Genomic DNA, 20,283 nt, shown 5'->3' with positions numbered 1-20,283 from the left:
TGTTTCAAAAAAAAAAAAAAAAATAGTCAGCCTCCTCTCTGGTCTGAAAACATATCCCACGCTCCTCACTCACAGCATGTACTGTGTCTTGGTCAGAAAAGATGAACAATCGTGGCCTACCTCTCAGTCGGTGGAGACTCCTCGTTGGTGTCGGGCTATCCCAAAAGAGCCTGTGACGTTTCCTGCGGGCTGTTGAATCCAATTTGAAAAGGAGGATTTTGAACATCCATAATCCATCAAGAAAACACTGATAATCCAGTATTAATGATAAAATTTGTCCAAAAATAATCCAGTGTTTCCACAGCGAGACAGACCTGTCTGCACAGCTCTGCCAGACTGAGGGCTGCCGGGTGGACCTGCTCCGGTGCTCAGCCTGTTGGCATCAGCTTGGCTTGACAAAGACACTGATTGTCCACCTTGAGGGAGGCAGCTGCCCCAGGATAGGTTGCAGTCCCAGCAGGAATCTGGATTATTTCTGCATAGAATTCGGGTCTTTATTTGAGGCCTGGGCAGAGGAATGCTGACCTCTCCGGTTTCAGACACAGAAGAGGCTTTGTTTGCTGAGAGGAAGCCCCCTCTGCAGGCGGGTGGGACTCAGCAGTTGACTTTGCACTGGGGGTAAACATCAGAGGGATGTGGATGAGGTGCGGCCAGGTAAAAGCAGATTTTTAAAAAAGGATGAGATGGAGATGTAAAGAAAGAGGGACTTAGGTTTCTAAAGCACTTTAGTGTAGAGGGTCAGTTTGCCCAAATTACATGAAAAGAAAATGTTTTTTTATCACTTAACCCCCAGTAGTGTTTGGTCATGAAGATAGTTTTGGATTTATCCGTACATGTTTTGATCAACTCTGTTACTGAAAATAATGTCATCCCCCAAATATTGGAGGTCAATTAAACAGTTTGTGGTGCAAAATGTCGTGCCGATCCATGAGATAAGTGTGAAGATGTTTCACAAGACAAGTGAAAACTTTGACCAGCTGTCAAAGGCTTCAATCTCCTGGGAGAGACCAACCATCAGACACTGCCTCCCATAGATCAATGCCACTAGCGTGTCTCAAAATTACTTTCTGTCATTTGAGTCAACTGATGCTTTACATACCAAGAACAATTTTTGGAATGGTGATGTCACTGAATCAAAAACACGTTTCAAATCAGCCTCATATCAAGCTTGGAGACACGCACAATGCCATGTGGAACTACTTGGGTAACGGTGCAATATGCAGGATTCAGTGCATTAATATAGAAGAAAAACAACTATTTGCTATGTAAAAAAAAATTGTGGAGTAATGTCTACCTGAGATTACTTTTAGCTTCACACGGGTCCTGTGTTTTTTGTTTTTACCCATCCCCCACAACCCCCAACCCACACATGGTGGACTTTTAAATTGTTATACCGGTTATTATACCACGTAACTTTCAAAAACGGCTGATCGATATATGCTACGTTCTGTGTGTCTCTTGTTGAACTGCGACACTTTCTTTGACCAAATGCCGCCATCGTATCCGCGGTTTTGCAGAAATGTAAAAGGTTTATAGCGGTATACTGTCATGACTAAAGTTTGACAGACGAGAGAAGCACTACAGGAAGAACCAAATACGTTTGCTCAACGTTTGACTCCTCCTCTCTCAGTTGGCCCCACAGTGTGTGCTCAGTGTGCCAGTGCAGTAAAATAAAGACAGAGGAAGAATAGGCCACAATGATCAGAAGCCTCAACATGGTCCCTCTCGTGGTACTCTGGCTCTCCTGTGGGTTTGAATTCAAATCCTCCGACTGACCTTTCACTAAAAATTCACTAAAACCACAGACTGCCACTGGAAATGATCACTGATAAAAGCCTGCCTCGTCCTGTTTTGACCAACATAAAGCCAAATCCACAACTCTGAAACTGAAACAACCATTTGTAATTCTAAATAGCCATGTGCAAAAGACTGTTTTTTTCGATGTCAAATATGACGTCAGATGTCAGTTTGGGCAGATAACTGTGCAATGAGGCCGCAACTAATACTGTAACATATAGAACAATTAAATATTTCTCCTTCGTTGCTGTCACTTGGGTTTTGTGTATACTAAAGCAGTGGTTCTCAACTGGTCTGGCTGCGGGACCCACCATCACCCCTTAATGACAAGCCGGGACCCACGACCCAAATTATATATATATATATATATATATATATAATTTGGGTATATCTATATTCAAGAAGTCTAGTAGTAGTAACGTCTCTGTGTAGTAAACAACTGCCAAATCAAATAAAGAAACACATCAATTATATTTTAACAAATATTATTCTCATTTTTCAAATTTAACTGGATGGATTATAACTAATACATAGAAATACATAAATAAATGTTTTTCTTATTTCAAGTAAAATAACGGCTGGATTAAAAAATAAATTACGTAACAGAATTCATTTTAGAAAAATTATTTTCACTGAATTGCCCTGTAGCTTTAAATTCAGTTCATTCAGTGTGAAGTGAAAAAGCCACAATATTATATTTTTCTCATCTACTAAAAAGAGAAATTCGTGTTGGAAGAATTCACCTCTATGAGTCTGTCCAGTCAGAGTCTAATGACTCTGGTCTCTCTGGACATCTTCTCTTTTGGAGATCGTCCTATGATTTGACTTTCACAACTCTCACTCGACAGTCCTGCTCTGCTGTCTATATCCTCGTCTCTCCCGGTGTGTCATGGTGTGTGTACATCTCACTCAAGTCAGGAAACTTGTCAGAATACACATATTTGATTGGCTGAGCTTCATCACGTGATGTGATTCACAACGCATTGGTCGGTGTTTTTCCTGCACCGCTGAACAAGTGCTGTAAATGCTGGAATAATTACGCTGCATAAAAAATGCCCTTCAAAATAAAATCACAACTTTTTTTTTTTTTTTTGTCATGCAAAGGCCCACTCGCGACCCACCAGTTGAGAATCACTGTACTAAAGTAATCACAAAGTACATCGGGGTGCGCTTCCATGCAAAAATAATGCTCCAGCACCACCTGGGACCATAACTGGATGCAAGCAGCAAAACTGGAAGCTCCCCTTAATATTCCCCCACAGGAAAACTAAATATTAGAATTATTAAGAGGAGGCTGTGTTTGCAGTTTGATTAAAATGAAACGGATATAAAAGGCACTGAAAGTTGGCTGGATGTCCGTTAGATACAAGTGCCGTGTTGGAGGGTTTACGTGATTGATAAAGTTAGCGGTGCTGTGTGAGCCGTGAAAAAATAAGCTGAAGCACATTTATGAATCACCATTAGAGCTAGGATAGGCAATTTATTTTAGGAGCATCTTTGTATTTTATTTTTGTTATATTTGTTGAAATTCTCATGAAATGCTCTGATCAGGGGACATGCTCTCAGAGTTTCACCAATTTGGTTGAATTGTGTATATTCTTGCCCTGCTGTTAGTTAGTAGTTGGCTTTTTTTTACTTTTATAACCAATAACTGTATATTTGTATTGTATGGACCCAGTAGTAGAGGTGGAATATGAGGATCAGATGAGGATAAGACTGTCCTGGTTTCAGGTAATGGCATGAATACTTTTGATTCTGTTCACATACTTCTGTGCTGCCTTTCCTATTTCTTTTGTTTTTCTATCTTCTGCCCTGAGTTCACAGCTAGTTTGTCAATCAGCAGGAGTTACCTTGGTTGCTTTGGTATCACACCGCGTATTAGGATTCATATCTTGATTTTAAGATCTTTCCTGCAGGTGGTGTTAAAACTCAACAAATGATCTTGTGTTGCACCATCAAACACAATCAAACTGTTGTCTATTAGTTTACTACATTTTAGCCTTGAGATCTTAATGCATGTTGTTTCTCCTTTTATAAAATGAGTTCCTACTGCCTGTTTCCTGCAGAATATCCGGAGACAAATGCCAAGCTGTGCACCTGTATCCCAAAGACCCTCTGGGTGTTTCGAACGCAGGTATTGTCTGACTGGAGGCGTTTTGATACTACTTTGTACTGGATCATTTTGGTTAGTACGTTAAACCCAACCTTATAACCAAGTATTGCAAATTGACAATAAAAATATATAAAAGTAGTTTGAGAGTATAGGGATAAAACTTATTTTCAGTTTGACATTCTGCAGCTGAACACAGTCCTTTATCATCGGTGGTTTTGTTGAAGGCATTAACTGCCTTTCAGCACCTGTTTCTGTGGTTGGTACTTTATAATGCAATCGACAGCAAAATCGACTTCCTCCTGATTATGGTTCATTCACCTCACCTGTCCGGTCTGCACCAGCGGCCTTCCATCAACTCCACAGTATACCTACTCTGGTTCTCCATACACTCCTCTCCAGATAGCTGTTGCAACCGCAGTGGTGGTGGAAAATGGCATTACCGTTCATAGAAGGTGTGTTCGAACACCAGCAAAACGTTTTGGCTGTTAAATTACTTTTTTATTTTTATGAGAGATATAGATCCTCATCGGAGGGTTGCTTGTGTGTGTCAGCTTCTTGAACTGCCACAGATCTGAAAAAATGTAGCCCTACTCAAAAACAGGACTGGTATGGAAATGACATGAAAAAAAAAGTTGAAGAAGAAAAATTGTGTGTCTTAATAGCTGATATGATTTGATTTGAGAAAGGTTTTTCAGTTCACAAGGCCCATGAATAGTAAAGGATCTACAGAAACAGGTGTTGATCATCTGACAAACGTGTCGAAAAAGCATGCGGTTCAAACATCTTGGTTGCTTTTGATCACTTTTTAAACTCTGAGTTAAACTTCAATCTCCTGTATTGTTCTGCTGTTGAAATCTGCTCTTGAGTACACATTTAGGAGTTTATTTTACCACTTTGTTCATTTGTAGCTCTAGATTTATCCTGAATTCACCAAACGTTAGCTTTAGATAATGCCTCAGTTGCATATTTAAACAAAACATTTCAGAAAACTTGTAAGACAAAAAATTGTCTTCATGTCAACTGGTGACGTTTCATGGTGTTATCTATTAGTTGTTGTTTTGTTTTTTATCCTAGTCACCTGTAGTGTCTTGAAAATGTCAAAATGTGTTGGTTTTATCAGACTCCACTTTAGTAGCACTTAAATACACCAAACTTTGCAGTTTCATTTCATATATATATATATTCTATATTCACTCATACTGTAGCCTGATATTTTGTCTCAGCGGCTCTCTACCAACGCCTGAGCCGGCAGCTCACAGTCGGCTATTTCGAATTTTGTGTGACGTTCCCATGTATGAAAGCCTAGAGATTTAACCCTTTCACATTCACATTTGGTCAGTACAATCTACAAACTTTTGCAATGAAACGTAATTGGTGTGGCGAAGAATCTTTATGCCATGCTATTGCATCATTAGAGCCCAGACATGAGAACAACTACATGCCAATACCAACTTGTTGCCAGAGCGCCACCTACTGGCAACAGGAGATCAGTGTTTAAGTAGGGCCCCTACTGTCTTCTTCATTTCATGTTAAGCAATGTCAAAGCTAATTCATAGAGCTCTTGTTTAATGATATCATCATACTACAAAGACTGACTAAGTGACTAAAGCCTTGTACTTGTTGTACTTATAAGATATGAAAGTAAGCTTAATTACAGCTTTGAATTTTATTATTTTATGTAATTTTTATTTGCTCCCAGAATTTGCTCAGCGGAATACACCGATGTAATTATACTCAGATCTACCTGTGCCTAAGATGGGCAATGATATTACAAGCTCAGTAACTTGCACATTCACACATTCCGCGATTTTCTGCCAGCTTGTCCTTCCTGCATTTGGTGGCTGCAACTATGTTGCTTTTAGCCTGGATTATGTGTGGAAATTATTTTTGTATTTCTGCAATATTAGAGTTTGCACTTTGTTTAGAAAATATGCCGCTCTGCTGCCAGTAGGCCTACACACACACGTCCATGTTTGTGATTGGACATATGCACCGCCCCTTTCAAGTGAACGTGCTTTAGGTTGACTTACCGAGTTGATAGCCGCTGTCGTATGACTTTTAGCGGGTTAGTAGTTTAGCGAAACCAGATAGCGAAAAGATGTCCTGTTGTGCTTCATCGCACAGACCTCATGGATCATTAACCTCTTGGAGGTATACCATAAACCCAACGGGAAGTCGGCCATTTTGAATTTCATGTGCAATTTTAGGCACTTTTTTGCCTTTTACAAGTGCTGTACTTAAACAAACTCCTACGGAATTTCACATTGCAATGAAAAGTTATCAAGTATCTCATACACCATTGTTATTGTGCCATAACGCGAGCTTTCGCCCTCACCCTTATCAGCTCAGCCCTTCCATTGTCATCGCCCCTACAATAAACCCTTCATTTACTCTACTCTTTGCCTGCGTTTGGGTCCACCAAAGACTGATCGTAACTACATCCTGAGAACCGTGAACTGAAAAGTGCTGACCAGTCTGATGATGCCTGCCAGTGTTTCAGGAGAGATCATATCCCATCAGCTACTGTCTCACTGTGAGAGACGTCTTTGTGTTGAGTGGATCGAAATGCTCTCACCTCTCGTCATCTGCGCCGTTTCTCTGCTCTGCACTGCAGGTAGTTTTACTTTGAGGGCTTTATTTGTTGATTGTTAATTAAACTGCGTGATACTTCAAAACCCATATGGTTTACTATCCTTTATATGCAGATAATTATTTTACATGCATTTTTTAACATCTCAGCCTTTTTTCCTTGCTTGATTCCAGGTGTAACATGGACGAGTGGAGTCCAACAGACCCCAAGCTTACTAGTAGATAGGGGCCACTCTGCTCAGATGGACTGCAGTCACATCCTGGGTCCTTATCATCACATGTACTGGTTTCGGCAGCTACCAGGGGAGAGTATGAAGCTGATTGTCCACACGGTGCCTTACAAGCAACCTGACTTTGGGAACTTCAGCCAGGACAAATACTCGGCCAGCAAGACGGTGATTGAAAGCGGATCTTTCACGATGAAAAATGTTCAACCAGGAGACAACAGAGTGTATCTCTGTGCTGTCAGCTCACACACAGTGTTGCAGATACCTGTCAAGCTGCACCAAAATGACATTGAGGGATTTTATTACTTCCTTGCAGAGAGGCTGGGTGACATGTGACCTAACAATGTGCTTATGGTGGTTTATGTTAAGTTTCTCATGCCTGCAAGAACAAATTTCAAAAAATTGTATCCAAGAATCAAATGGAAACAAAGCAATCTCACCGGTCCACTCGGAAGCTGTTCTGGAGCTTTCGTTGATAAAAATGCATTCATGTTTTTGTTGTTTGTTTTTTGTGGGATCATCAAAGGATAAATTAAAAGATTGAATGACAATTGGCAGAGTAGTTCCTTGCAACAAAGTAACATAGTCAACAGTAATGCTCTGTGAGCCTGTACTTACAGTAGGCAGAGTGGTGCAGTGAGCTACATGCTAACTATGCAACCCTGTCTGTTACTAAATTACGTTGCCATACAACTAAACTGCATTCCTAATTACTTTTCGAGAATTTATAAACTGTGTGACACAAGCCAGCAGCTTCAAACCTTTATGGTTTCGGTTTAGTAAAGAATGTCATGGTTTGGTTTAAAATTACTACGAAATTGAAACAAAACAAAATAACACGCCAAAAGTTCTTGCTTATGTGAAGGCAACCAAACTACTTGGCTCACTCAGGACACGAACAACAGTCTCCTCTTTTTTGACCATCCACCAGCATCCTGACCATGACCTTGACCCCAACCCAGACCCTGATCTCCACAGGTTTCCCTCAAAAACGTAATTCACAATGCAGTTTTGCTGTATGAGAACATCATTTTCTGGAGACGTGGCTGCACAATGACAACAGCAAGATGTTGATATTTGAGAAGTATAATGTTTACATTGTTCACTATTTTAGTTCAGGGGGGCTCTCGGGCTACGTAAACTTTAAGCCACACCCCCTCTGCTCGCCACACTTGCAGTAAGTGAATGTGACGCTTGGCATACCACATCTGCCTTTGACGTCAAACCTTTTCCTCTTCTTCTTCATGTGATGCCGTTTGAAACGTATCACTTCCATTTCCCCGCTTGACAAACAGTGAAGAGTTTTCAACATGAACAGCGCTTTGATTACCATTATTATCTCACTCTGGATCAACGGTACATTAAGTTCTTTATTTTTGCTTCAACATTGTAAGTTTGATCTTATTGCTTCATTTTTTTTTAACACTCAGAATTTTTTGCTCCTTTCCTGCAGGAATATCTTCAAATAAAAGTGAAGATGTTCATCAGACTCCAGCCGATCTGCTGGGGGAGACAAAAGATAAAGTCAAACTGTCCTGCAAACACAGCATCAACGACTATTACACCATTCTGTGGTATCACCGCCCACAGGGAGACTCTTCTCTAAAGCTAGTTGGTTTTATAACTTCCACAATTGTTCAAATTGTCGAAAAACCCTTCCAGGGTAGTTTTAACATTAGTGGAAATGGCGAGAAGGAGGCATTCCTTCATTTGCTCAAACTGAGGCGTCCCCAAGACAGTGGGCATTACTTTTGTGCAGCATTACAGACGCACGATGGTAGAAAAGCCCCAAATTCCCGTACAAAAACCCACATGTCACCTGTACACCTGCTGCAAACCACATGAACAGACGCACAGAGGAGTCAGCTAAACGATGGGAGGAGATGAAGAGGTAATGGTGGACAGACATGGCGGGGAGCTTTCATCCTTCTCCAGCAGACAGTCGGTTAATCTTCTGATCATGAAGAAATGAGGACAGAAGCTGTAGTCTGGTGGTTCGGCAGCGTAATACTTATGTATCTCTTGCTAGATGGTAGCAGAGTGGACAGGCTGTGGATGGGTGGGTATTGACTTTTAATATCCTTCGAGCTTTTAGGCACCTCTTGTCACCAATATCACTGATTATCAGTAGATGGGCGCCAATGATGTTCTGGGCGGTTTTAATCCCCCACTGTAGAGCTCTCCTGTCCTGTGCCGTGCACATCCCATGCCAGTTTGCAATGCTTTCTATTGCTCCTCTGCAAAAGTTGACAAAAACTTGGCACAGGAATTTTTACTTCTGAAGTTTCCTTTAGAAATACAGCCGTCTATGCGCTTTCTTCTCCAGGATGGAGATTTGAGATGACCATGTCAGGTTTTGTGATGCTGGTTCCCAAGAACTCAAAACTGTTCACTTGCTCCACCTCAGCTCCATTGATGCAGACAGAGGTGTGTGTGTCTTCGCCTCCTTTTTTTCTAAGACCAACAATCAGCTCCTTGGTTTTACTGACGTTGAGCAGTGGATTGTTCTCTGAGCGCCACTCTGCAAAATTGTTTACTTCCTCTCTTTATGGACTCTCATCTATGTTTGTAATACGACCGATGACGGTACTGTTTTAGGTTTGGTGTGTTGGTTCTACTTTCTCAAATGCAAGGACTTGCTGTTTTTCTGTGGTTAATATCAGCTTAATTAACACAAAAATTGCCTATTTTGGGGTTTTGGACTCATTGTCACTTTGCATTTTGGGAAATTATGTTTTTCAACATTTTCTGACATTTTCTGGATTAAAAACTGTAATTTAGGTCTGCTGAATCATATCTTTAAGTATATAAACTGATATAATTGGCATTAGAAAAAGGTTTATTAACATCAATAAAGCTATTTGTTACAATGTATAATAATGGGTTCCTCTAACTAACAAACAACTGGGTAAGTTCAATGCTGGTATCTAACTATCAATTCAACTTGTTTTACCCTGTATTCACCTGTAGTGTCTTCGGAATCTTTAAAGGCCATATTCTCACATTGTTTTGGTCTTTGTCTCTGAGCCAGAAATCTCCACTCCAGTAGCTCTTCCCAGTGATATCTACACTCACAGCACAGTAGGGTGGAACTTGCCGCACCCACAGTTAGCATCCAATCAGAAGTAATGAATACAAGCCAATTACAGCACAGCAGGACTGCAGCAAAACAGGTGGGGGGGGATAACCAGTGCAGGTTAAGGTTGGCATTAGAAGAAAGGTGAAGGACTTATGGAAATCACCAATGATCTTCTACTAAATTGTTGGACTTCATATTTGACAGACCAACGTAGCCACAATAAACAATTTGACAATCATGCTTAAGCTGCTTCTGGTCAATACAGAAAATGATATCAGTTAAATAAAGAGGTGTGATCAGTAAAGACGTCACTTCCTCTGTGCAGCTACTGCATGGAAACACAAAGTTTTCTTTTCCTGATGGTTTCTTTTCTTAGCCGTCACAGAAATAGCCTGGGCTATTCAGTGGGGCCGACCTGCACAGCTGCTCTCACAGGCAAACGCAGGAAGATGGAGGCTGAGATACGGAGAGGCTGAGTGGGGGAAGGAAAGACGAAAGCAAGCAGAGGGAAGTCAGGTTTTGGAGTAATGCTTTTTCACTGTGGGACAGGGGGCACGGTGATACAATCCAATACAGCAGCTGTACCAAAACCTTCTCCCTTTAACATGCATAGTGTGGAGCGCTGCAAGTTATTTCGGACCCTCAATTTTCTTTTCTATTCTATTTTGACATTGTCAAAAACTAAAGTTCAGCGAGGAAACTTTTTTGGAATTCAATTTTAAAAACCAATACACAGAATTTGGGTTTTCGCCACATAAATACAGCAAACTGAGATGTTGTAAAGCTCATTTCTCATTTCTATGCTGAAAGTACAGTCATGTCATGTATTGTTAGGCTGTTATGGGCAGTTTTGTTACTTTTTGATGGAGGATGCAGTGAAAGTGGCACTAAAGGTTTATCTGGATAAGGAGCTAAACTCACTGTTCTAGGTAAGTTGGTGAGAAAACGAAAAAAAATGTCCTTGTTTGAAAGAAAATGAAAGAAAAACTGTCCGACCAAATGAATTTACCTGACTTGGGAATAATTTGACTGACACTGTTCCTGTCGAAAAAACCAAGATGACCATTTTAGCAAAATGTTTCAGTTCGATTTTTTACTTTGGGTCAAAGGAAACATCTTAAGATTCTCAGAATACAAAGCAAATCGCAAAAACATGCGAGACATGAAGCATGAGACAATTTTGGTGGAGAATGACACAGGAGGTTCACCGGCCAAATTGCAAAAAGGAACACAGAGACAAAAGCAGTAAGATACCTTTTTGTCACAGTCGGAGAGCTCTGTGTTCATTCGCCGCCGCTCGCTTTGGAGCTGGAACTAAACTGACCGTCTTAGGTAAGAAAATCAGCATCAACGAATCAAATGGTGCGTCTTTTACAGCTTGTTTATATGAGAGAATGGGCAATATGTAGCTTTTAGGTGATTTTATTTGGTGTAGTATTCTCCCTCTAAACGATAAAAGCAGTTATGGTACAAGTTAAGTTTTGTTTCGTCCTAACCTGCTCTTCAGCAAACTGATGCAGGAATAAAAATAATTGGCTCTTTGGCCAAATGAATGCTCTCAATGTGAGTTCTTATCAGCTCTGGTACTGTCAGAGATGTTTACTTTGGGACTGAGACTAAATTTACTCTCTTAAGTAAAGTAAAAAATTTAAAAAAGAAGTAAAATTATATAGAATTCAATAAACAGATTATGTAATATTTCATAATGTATAATTCAAAGTTAGCTGGTTTATCTACAAGGTTCGTTTGAAGTGTTTTCACCTTGTACTCTAAGATCAAACTAATTCTTAAAATATTGTTCTATTACACTTTTCAGCATTTTCTGACATTTTATGGACTAACCTATTTATCAGTCAATCGAAGGTTATGAGATGAATTAGATGCCGATTTTGTGTTGCGCTCCACTTAAACTACTTATCTCGGAAAGGGGACCAGGCCAACAGTTCTTTGTAAGACAATAAAAGACGAACGAAATAGAATGATAAGGGCTCTAAATGTGATTAATGTAACGTGTAAGACCTGCGAAAATCCTGCTACATCCTCCTCACTGTCCATGTATAATTCTGGTATTAAAGGGTCAAAGTATCTCCAGAAAGTTGATAGGTAGCTTTAAAAACAATTTACTTATTTGCTTACTTGCCAAAAGTTAGAGAGATGATGCTCTTATGTCTGTAGGGTAAATCAGCAGCAACGGACTGGAATCAGGGGCAAACTAGCTTCTTTAGCTAGCTTGGCTCTGTCTGAAGTTAACAAAATACATCTACCAGGACCTCTAAAGCTCACTTGTTAACATATCGTTAATCGATTGTTCGATTTTTACAAGATATGTCTTAAACAAATGAGATACAACATGTTAATTTGTGAATTTTAAATGTGCTGTTGGGTAGGTATGCATAACTTTATAAAGAGTGCGGCTCGCTATTTGCTCCAGTTTCCAGTCTTTATGCTAAGCTAATGCTAACCGGCTGCTGGCTCTAGCTACGTATTTATTGTACTGACATCAGAGCGGTATCAATTTCCTCAATCTTGTCAACTCCTGACAAGAAAGAGAGTAAGTGTATTTTCCAAAATGTGGAACCATTCTCTTTTTGTTTCCGCAGATCCAAACCGTACCGTCACCCCGCCAGCGGTGAAAGTGCTTCAGCCTTCGCCGAACGAGTGTCAGAACAACAAAGACAAGAGAAAGAAGAAGACCTTGGTGTGCGTGGCCTCTCGTTTCTACCCGGACCACGTGAGCGTGTTTTGGCAGGTCGACGGGGTGAACGTCACGGACGGCGTGTCGACTGACAACGCGCCCCTGTGGGGAGGGGAACATTACAGCCTCACCAGCAGGCTGAGGGTCCCGCTCAGTGAGTGGTTTACAACGGGCAAGGAGTTCACCTGCACCGTCAGCTTCTTCAACGGGAACGAGACCGTGCACCGTTCAAATTGGGTCGAAGGCGTCAGCGGTATGCAACTCAGAATAATATGTATCTTTTTAATAATTGCACTGAAAAAAACCCAACTATATTTCTTTTCTTTTTTTCTTGTCAGGACCAGGAGCTGCAGCGATAAGAGGTAAATATAATTTAGTTTGGACCTACACGGTTTAAAGTATCAAAAACAACAAGACGTGCCATTCGCTAAAATGATGCATTATTTTGCAGAGAAGTATTTGAGGATCACCCACACTGCCAAGCTGTCCTACGTTGTTCTGATAGTCAAGAGCGGCATCTTTGGAGTCTTTGTGGGGTTCATGGTGTGGGGGCTTCAGGTGCGTCCAACTCGAGTCACTGTGATGTACCAAAGAAATCCCAGTGGAAGTAATGTACTCGCCATAAGAAATGGCTCTGTGAATTTCAAATTAAAGTGCTCATGGCCAGACGGTGCATTAAATCCCATATCAGACATTGAACACTGCTGTTAAAGTGATGCCTATTTGTCAGATGAAAGTGGTCCATAGTATAAATGTCAGCTAAGGCTTCAGGACACTCAGGACAGATGTGAACCCTGGTCTCCGCTGTTAATGTCCTGTCCTTTGTGCGCCCGCCATCCACCATGACGACCAGCTTTTGAGGCATAAATGTAGCGCTTTCTTTGCTCCCACGTGTTACTTTTGAAAATAATTCAGGCTACACTTAAATCTCCCATCACGATATCATTTTGGGGACAAATTTGTTATGCTGGATATTTATAATGTCATGCAGTTGAAAGGGATGAAAGTGGAAAATGTAGCGAGGCGGTGCTGGTCTGACTGGGGGGAAGCCCATTCATGGTGTTTTGTAGTTTATTCAACATTTCTTTGTGCAAAAGAGATGATTTGTTAATAAGTAAGTGGTCAATTAATTAGATTGCTTTTAAGAACCAGAACGGCATTAAATTCCTCTCTCTTTGCTGATGACATTCAATTCAGACTTGTGCTGTAACAGAAATGTTCCCCACGTTTATGTAAAAGTGACTCGAGGTCTTATGCAATATCATATTTACCTAACAAGGTGCATGTCTGAAAGGGGTTTAAGCGAACTAGGTGTATGTGTTGGAATTATTATAATATTATGTATTTTTTATGTAAACCTCTTAAAATGTGTCCTCTGTCTGCTGCACAGGTTTCCTCTGGAAAACAGGACGACTGAGAGCTGAGCTGCACAAACCAGCAGATTCTCCTCATTTCAGTGAAGTTTTTGTTGTTTCTTTTACTCTCGATGCACCATCAGTTCTGCACGAATCAGAGCATTTTAAAAGCATTTGGTATTCTACTTAACAATGCTGTCTGTTTGTGTAAGTGCCTGAGAACTGCTTTCAGCTGAATTCTATTCCCAATAAAGGTTTTTCAAGAGGAGATACAGCACATGGCATCATTATTTCTAGGAAGTGAAACCAAAAGTCAGCACCAGCACAACGTACACTAATCGTCCCACCTGTCAGATCAGCAGTCAACATGCAAGTTATGTCAGTTTCCATACATTCATGAAGACAACAACGCACTGCCTACATATCTGAGCCGACATGGCATGACAGAGTATTTTTAGCAGCTCGCTTATCTGTTGTTTTCTGAGAACTCAACCTTTTCTTTGTGACACAGGTTTCATACATTCATACAAACTGGGTCATTTGGTAGGAAGTTGATTAAAGCCTCTATGATGGCATTTAAAAAGCAACATTAAATGAAATACCTTTGTGAATTTATTTCAACATCTTTAGTAATAATATGAACTTCAGTGGATTTAAGTCTCTTTCCATTATTTCAATTACTCCTTTTAGTTGAAGGCTTTAAATGAAGAAGTGAATGTTCGCATGTGAGTCGACCACAGCCAATGTCACAACAGGAAACCAGCGTCCTCATCTCATGTGCAGAAGAAGAAGGCGGGAGGCCTGTTGTCGACGAGGAACACGAGAGCCCGCGGAGCAGCAGAGGAGAGGATGTGGTTCGCATCGCTGTGCTGAGAAACGAAGGAGGTGCAGTCCTCCACCTCACCGCAACCTTTGCAAAAGGTTGCTCACTCACTCACTGCACAACTCTGCAACGAACAGCTGTTTCTGTGTCAACTGAAGCTACAGGTTGACCCAGCAGCTGTTGAGTGTGATCCGCTGCTGCAGTCGCAAAAGCTATCAAAGTCAATTCACATCATAAGGCAGACTAAAGGCGGCGATCAATAATAGTGTGTCTGAGAACGTTTGTTTTTAGCAAATTCGGCACTCAACTGATTCGATTTACCTCATCAAAACACGTTTTGGGCCATAACTTAAGACTTCATATGCTCATTATGAGAATTTCACACAAATGTCTCATGAGATAAAATTATGAAGTTCTAACATTTTGGACAGATATGGATGTAGATGAGCCCATAACACTATTTGTTTTTGCTTTTCTTATTTCCTTTGGGCACGAACAAGAAAAATCAATTCATAATTTTTTAGAACATAAAGATGAAACAATTCCAAAGGGGAACTATAGGCCCATTTTTTCTAAATGTTGACATGCAATTATGGTCTAAGGCAGTTCAGAAATATTAGTAAACATGAACAACTCTGTCATCAAAAAACTATATTATTAAAGCTCAAATTTGTGATTGACTGAGTGTCTGGGAACATTTTCTGTTCCAGAACTGAGAACACTACGACAGAATAACAAAGAAAACAAACTTTCACAAATTTCGCTGACTCTGTGATTGGACTTTTGAAAAATGATTAGGCTTTTTGGGGGTTATTCATTTACATCACTCTAAAACTAAACTATATGAACTCTGCAATTAATTATCACAAACATGAGATGCGAAGTCAAATTTTGGAAGAGAAAAGTTTTGTAATAGCATCCGCACAAACGTTCTGTCGTCCGTTTCTAGCAAGCATGCTAACCCGGAGCGATCCATGTGACGAGACTCTTCCTTTGCAGCTGGAGTTTGTATTGATAAATATTTCTGAACATAGCTTAAATGGTTATGATCCAACCCAAACAGAAGCAGTGCAACGCTACAATATGTTGAAAGTCCTACTTTTGGATATGCAACGCTGTGTGCAGTTAAGGTGAGGTTGGAAGGGGGGGGGCAAGGCACCAAGCCCTGAGAGGTGACATGTATTAATTCATTATGACATTATGTTGCAGCTTGCATGCAGCACACAGGGTGTACACTGCGTACATCATCAATTAGGTGTCTCCATCTACTGGATGTAGAGGGATGTTGCACCACTGACTTTTATTCCCATCAGCCAGTGCACAGCTCAACCCTGAAAAAATTCGATTTTTATTGAACCTAATGATTTGAATAACATATGCACATCTGCAACATCAACACAGTAACTGAATATAAGAAACCAAAAACATCAGGGCGCTTTAAAAGCCAAATATTAACGAAGTATTAATCAATATTTCTCTGATATATTATTGAATCGGAGCCAGATATTTTTGGTGAATATTGAGTTGGTGAAAAACCAGTGGCGTGTGGTCCAGTAAGGGCACATGAATCACAGAGTATTACAAGAATGTGCGATGACTAATGGAAGAGCCCCCTTTTGACCACTGATTGGTTGACACCGCATGCTGAAAATGACTAGATACGGGGCATAAGATTTTACATCCGAGAAATGCTGCCAGATTGGGCAATTGTCCACCCTATTGGGCGGCTTTAGGAAAGAATATATTGGTAAAAAATTTGCTTGTGTGGATTGACAAAAGTGTGAAGTTCCTTTTTCCTTTTCTGGATAATAATGCTATTTTTTAACCAACCTGGCAGCACTTCATTAGCTAGAAGGCTACTTGACCGGGCTGGTCAACCATCAGAGGTCCACCCGCCACCTTCCAGCTGGTCAGATCAGCTAGTTGCAACAATGGCTAGACAAATAGCTTCCAGAAAATAGTATTGCGACGTAACATTACATGAATGTCTCTACAAATATCCTACATATTCATGAATTCCGGTACATTTTTGTTAACCTAAAAATATGAAGTTATTGTCCGTGCCATCAACACAGCTGCCGTTGCCAGGTAAATCCACAGAGGACTACTACACTATACTAACAGGCAAATCCACAGAGGACTACTACACTATACTAACAGGCAAATCCACAGAGGACTACTACACTATACTAACAGGCAAATCCACAGAGGACTACTACACTATACTAACAGGCAAATCCACAGAGGACTACTACACTATACTATCAGGCAAATCCACAGAGGACTACTACACTATACTAACAGGTAAATCCACAGAGGACTACTACACTATACTAACAGGCAAATCCACAGAGGACTACTACACTATACTAACAGGTAAATCCACAGAGGACTACTACACTATACTAACAGGCAAATCCACAGAGGACTGCTACACTATACTAACAGGTAAATCCACAGAGGACTACTACACTATACTAACAGGCAAATCCACAGAGGACTACTACACTATACTAACAGGCAAATCCACAGAGGACTACTACACTATACTAACAGGCAAATCCACAGAGGACTACTACACTATACTAACAGGCAAATCCACAGAGGACTACTACACTATACTATCAGGCAAATCCACAGAGGACTACTACACTATACTAACAGGCAAATCCACAGAGGACTACTACACTATACTAACAGGTAAATCCACAGAGGACTACTACACTATACTAACAGGTAAATCCACAGAGGACTACTACACTATACTAACAGGTAAATCCACAGAGGACTACTACACTATACTAACAGGCAAATCCACAGAGGACTACTACACTATACTAACAGGCAAATCCACAGAGGACTACTACACTATACTAACAGGCAAATCCACAGAGGACTACTACACTATACTAACAGGCAAATCCACAGAGGACTACTACACTATACTAACAGGTAAATCCACAGAGGACTACTACACTATACTAACAGGCAAATCCACAGAGGACTACTACACTATACTATCAGGCAAATCCACAGAGGACTACTACACTATACTAACAGGTAAATCCACAGAGGACTACTACACTATACTAACAGGCAAATCCACAGAGGACTACTACACTATACTAACAGGTAAATCCACAGAGGACTACTACACTATACTAACAGGCAAATCCACAGAGGACTACTACACTATACTAACAGGCAAATCCACAGAGGACTACTACACTATACTAACAGGCAAATCCACAGAGGACTACTACACTATACTAACAGGCAAATCCACAGAGGACTACTACACTATACTAACAGGCAAATCCACAGAGGACTACTACACTATACTAACAGGCAAATCCACAGAGGACTACTACACTATACTATCAGGCAAATCCACAGAGGACTACTACACTATACTAACAGGCAAATCCACAGAGGACTACTACACTATACTAACAGGTAAATCCACAGAGGACTACTACACTATACTAACAGGTAAATCCACAGAGGACTACTACACTATACTAACAGGCAAATCCACAGAGGACTACTACACTATACTAACAGGCAAATCCACAGAGGACTACTACACTATACTAACAGGCAAATCCACAGAGGACTACTACACTATACTAACAGGCAAATCCACAGAGGACTACTACACTATACTAACAGGCAAATCCACAGAGGACTACTACACTATACTAACAGGTAAATCCACAGAGGCAGCGATATTCCGAATGCTATAGCGACGGCACGACCCTCCCTACTTCACTCAAAGATTCATGTTTTGGAAATAGATGGCGAGCCTGCAACTGCATAAATGAGACTTCGATTTTAATTTACTTCAATTTATCAACACTTAAATTTCCTTAAATTCCTCAACACTTATATTTACTTAAATTGAACAACACTTCTATTTATTCAATTCATCAACACTTCAATTACTTCAATTTGTCAAATATTTTCTTCATTCACCGTGAAGGCATGCGGAAAAGAAACAGCTTTCTTCAAGAATTCAATAACACGAAATGAGCAATTGATACACAAATGGTAATTTTGTTATTGAAGTATCTTTAAGTAAAAGATTTAAGTAATTTTTTTGCCACTGCAAATATAATAAGAACTCTGCTGTTAAAAAAGAGGAATACCATCAGGTCCCAGCAAGTCAAGTTAGAGCTGTGGAAAGTGTCAAATAGATTAATTTAAAAGCTTATATAATGTAAGTGTCTATAACTTCACCATGATTAATCCAAGAGGAGACGGAAAAGCAGCAGAGTGATGGCCACGTGAGACAAGGAGGCACTCCGGCCTACAGAGCTGGACATTGTGTCTTTGTGGTGGCCCGTGCTGGCCAGTGGACAGGAGCTTCCAGAGCCATACTTCCCTCCCAGCGTGGACACGCCCTCCCTAGCCAGCAGGACGCCAGAGAAGGTGATGGTTTTGGAGATAGTGCTGGCCCAGGCGCAGCTCCCCACTCTCTGCTTCACCCACACCTGGTCACCTGTCTTCAGTTCCTCCATGGAGTAGCAGGTGTTCAGGGTCGTGTCAGGACCAGACACCTGGGGGACAGGAGCGGACAATGGCATTTTGAGACACATTTTTCTGTCACTCAGCTTGGCTATTGAATATCAAAAGCATCCATGTTTTTTCAGTAGGTCCTCATGGCCTTTAGTTAATTTAGTTTTTTTAATTTTCTTTGTTTTAATTTTCAACCTGAGGTTGCTTCAGATGACCAGGGTGTGCAATATAGTTTCACTAATTTGAGTTGTCTAGAGTCCTGTAAAGGTACTTTTTGTTTTTTGGTACTCTCAGTCTTCATCAGTATGAATTAGTTCAGCTGTCATGAAAATATTTAATTTCTATGCCTTCTCACCAGAAAGCCGTGGCCAGAGGCGTTATGTTCATCCGTTCATACCTACGTAAGTACGTCCGTCTCGTGGTCAAAGGTCACTGTGTCCTCACAAAAAACACGTGGTTGCCCATAATTCAATAATTCATTTGCTAATAATGACAATTTCATACAAATGTCTATTAGGATGAAATATGTAGGTGCTGACATTTTGGACAGACATGGATTTAAACTGTAACATGACTAGGGGCAGAGTTAATTAAAGTAGTTTTAACTTTTTTCCAGTATGATCTATTTAGGCTAAGTTTAGTTTTTTACTCTTGTTAAGTTTAGTGTTTATTTCATTATGGTAGAGTTTTTAATCTATTGTTGAGTCCAGTCTGGCTCACCTTAGACTACCTTATCATGTCTGCTGGAGCTGTTAATTGTTGACAATTAGAATCAGAATCAGAACTGTTTATTTGCCAGAGTATGTTGCACATACAAGGAATTTGACCATTATAGTATGTAGTATTTTCATGTGCATTTAAGTCAATTCTAGTTACTAGGTTTCTTTTAAGCTCAATCTCACTTTATTTTTTCTAGTTCAGTGTCGTGTACCTGAGCATGGCAGGTCATCCTCTTGTTCCCGTTGACCATGAAGTACCAGACATTGTTGTGGTCTCCTCGGCAGAGCTGGGCGGCAAACACAAACTGGTAGATGCCAGTGACCGGCGCGGTGAACACACCCGTGTCATTGTCGTAGGCCGAGCCCTG

At 40.5% G+C, this 20,283-nt stretch overlaps 2 gene segments (V, D, J or C); both read left to right on the top strand.

The window, feature by feature from the left end:
- The first annotated feature begins 6,475 nt into the window (after window positions 1-6,475).
- On the top strand, window positions 6,476-7,062 carry LOC142945221 (T cell receptor beta variable 18-like). The segment is given in 2 exon segments: window positions 6,476-6,524; window positions 6,674-7,062. Coding segments are annotated over 2 exon segments (438 nt in total).
- Window positions 7,063-10,750: 3,688 nt separating this feature from the next.
- Window positions 10,751-14,118, top strand: LOC142939692 (T-cell receptor beta-1 chain C region-like). The segment is given in 5 exon segments: window positions 10,751-11,137; window positions 12,406-12,753; window positions 12,839-12,862; window positions 12,952-13,058; window positions 13,891-14,118. Coding segments are annotated over 5 exon segments (669 nt in total).
- The last annotated feature ends 6,165 nt before the right edge of the window (window positions 14,119-20,283 follow it).

Source organism: Anarhichas minor, unplaced genomic scaffold, assembly GCF_050575085.1.
Source record: "Anarhichas minor isolate MPS153535 unplaced genomic scaffold, ASM5057508v1 ptg000007l, whole genome shotgun sequence".
NCBI lineage: Eukaryota > Metazoa > Chordata > Actinopteri > Perciformes > Anarhichadidae > Anarhichas > Anarhichas minor.
This window is presented reverse-complemented; position numbering and strand designations above follow the sequence as displayed.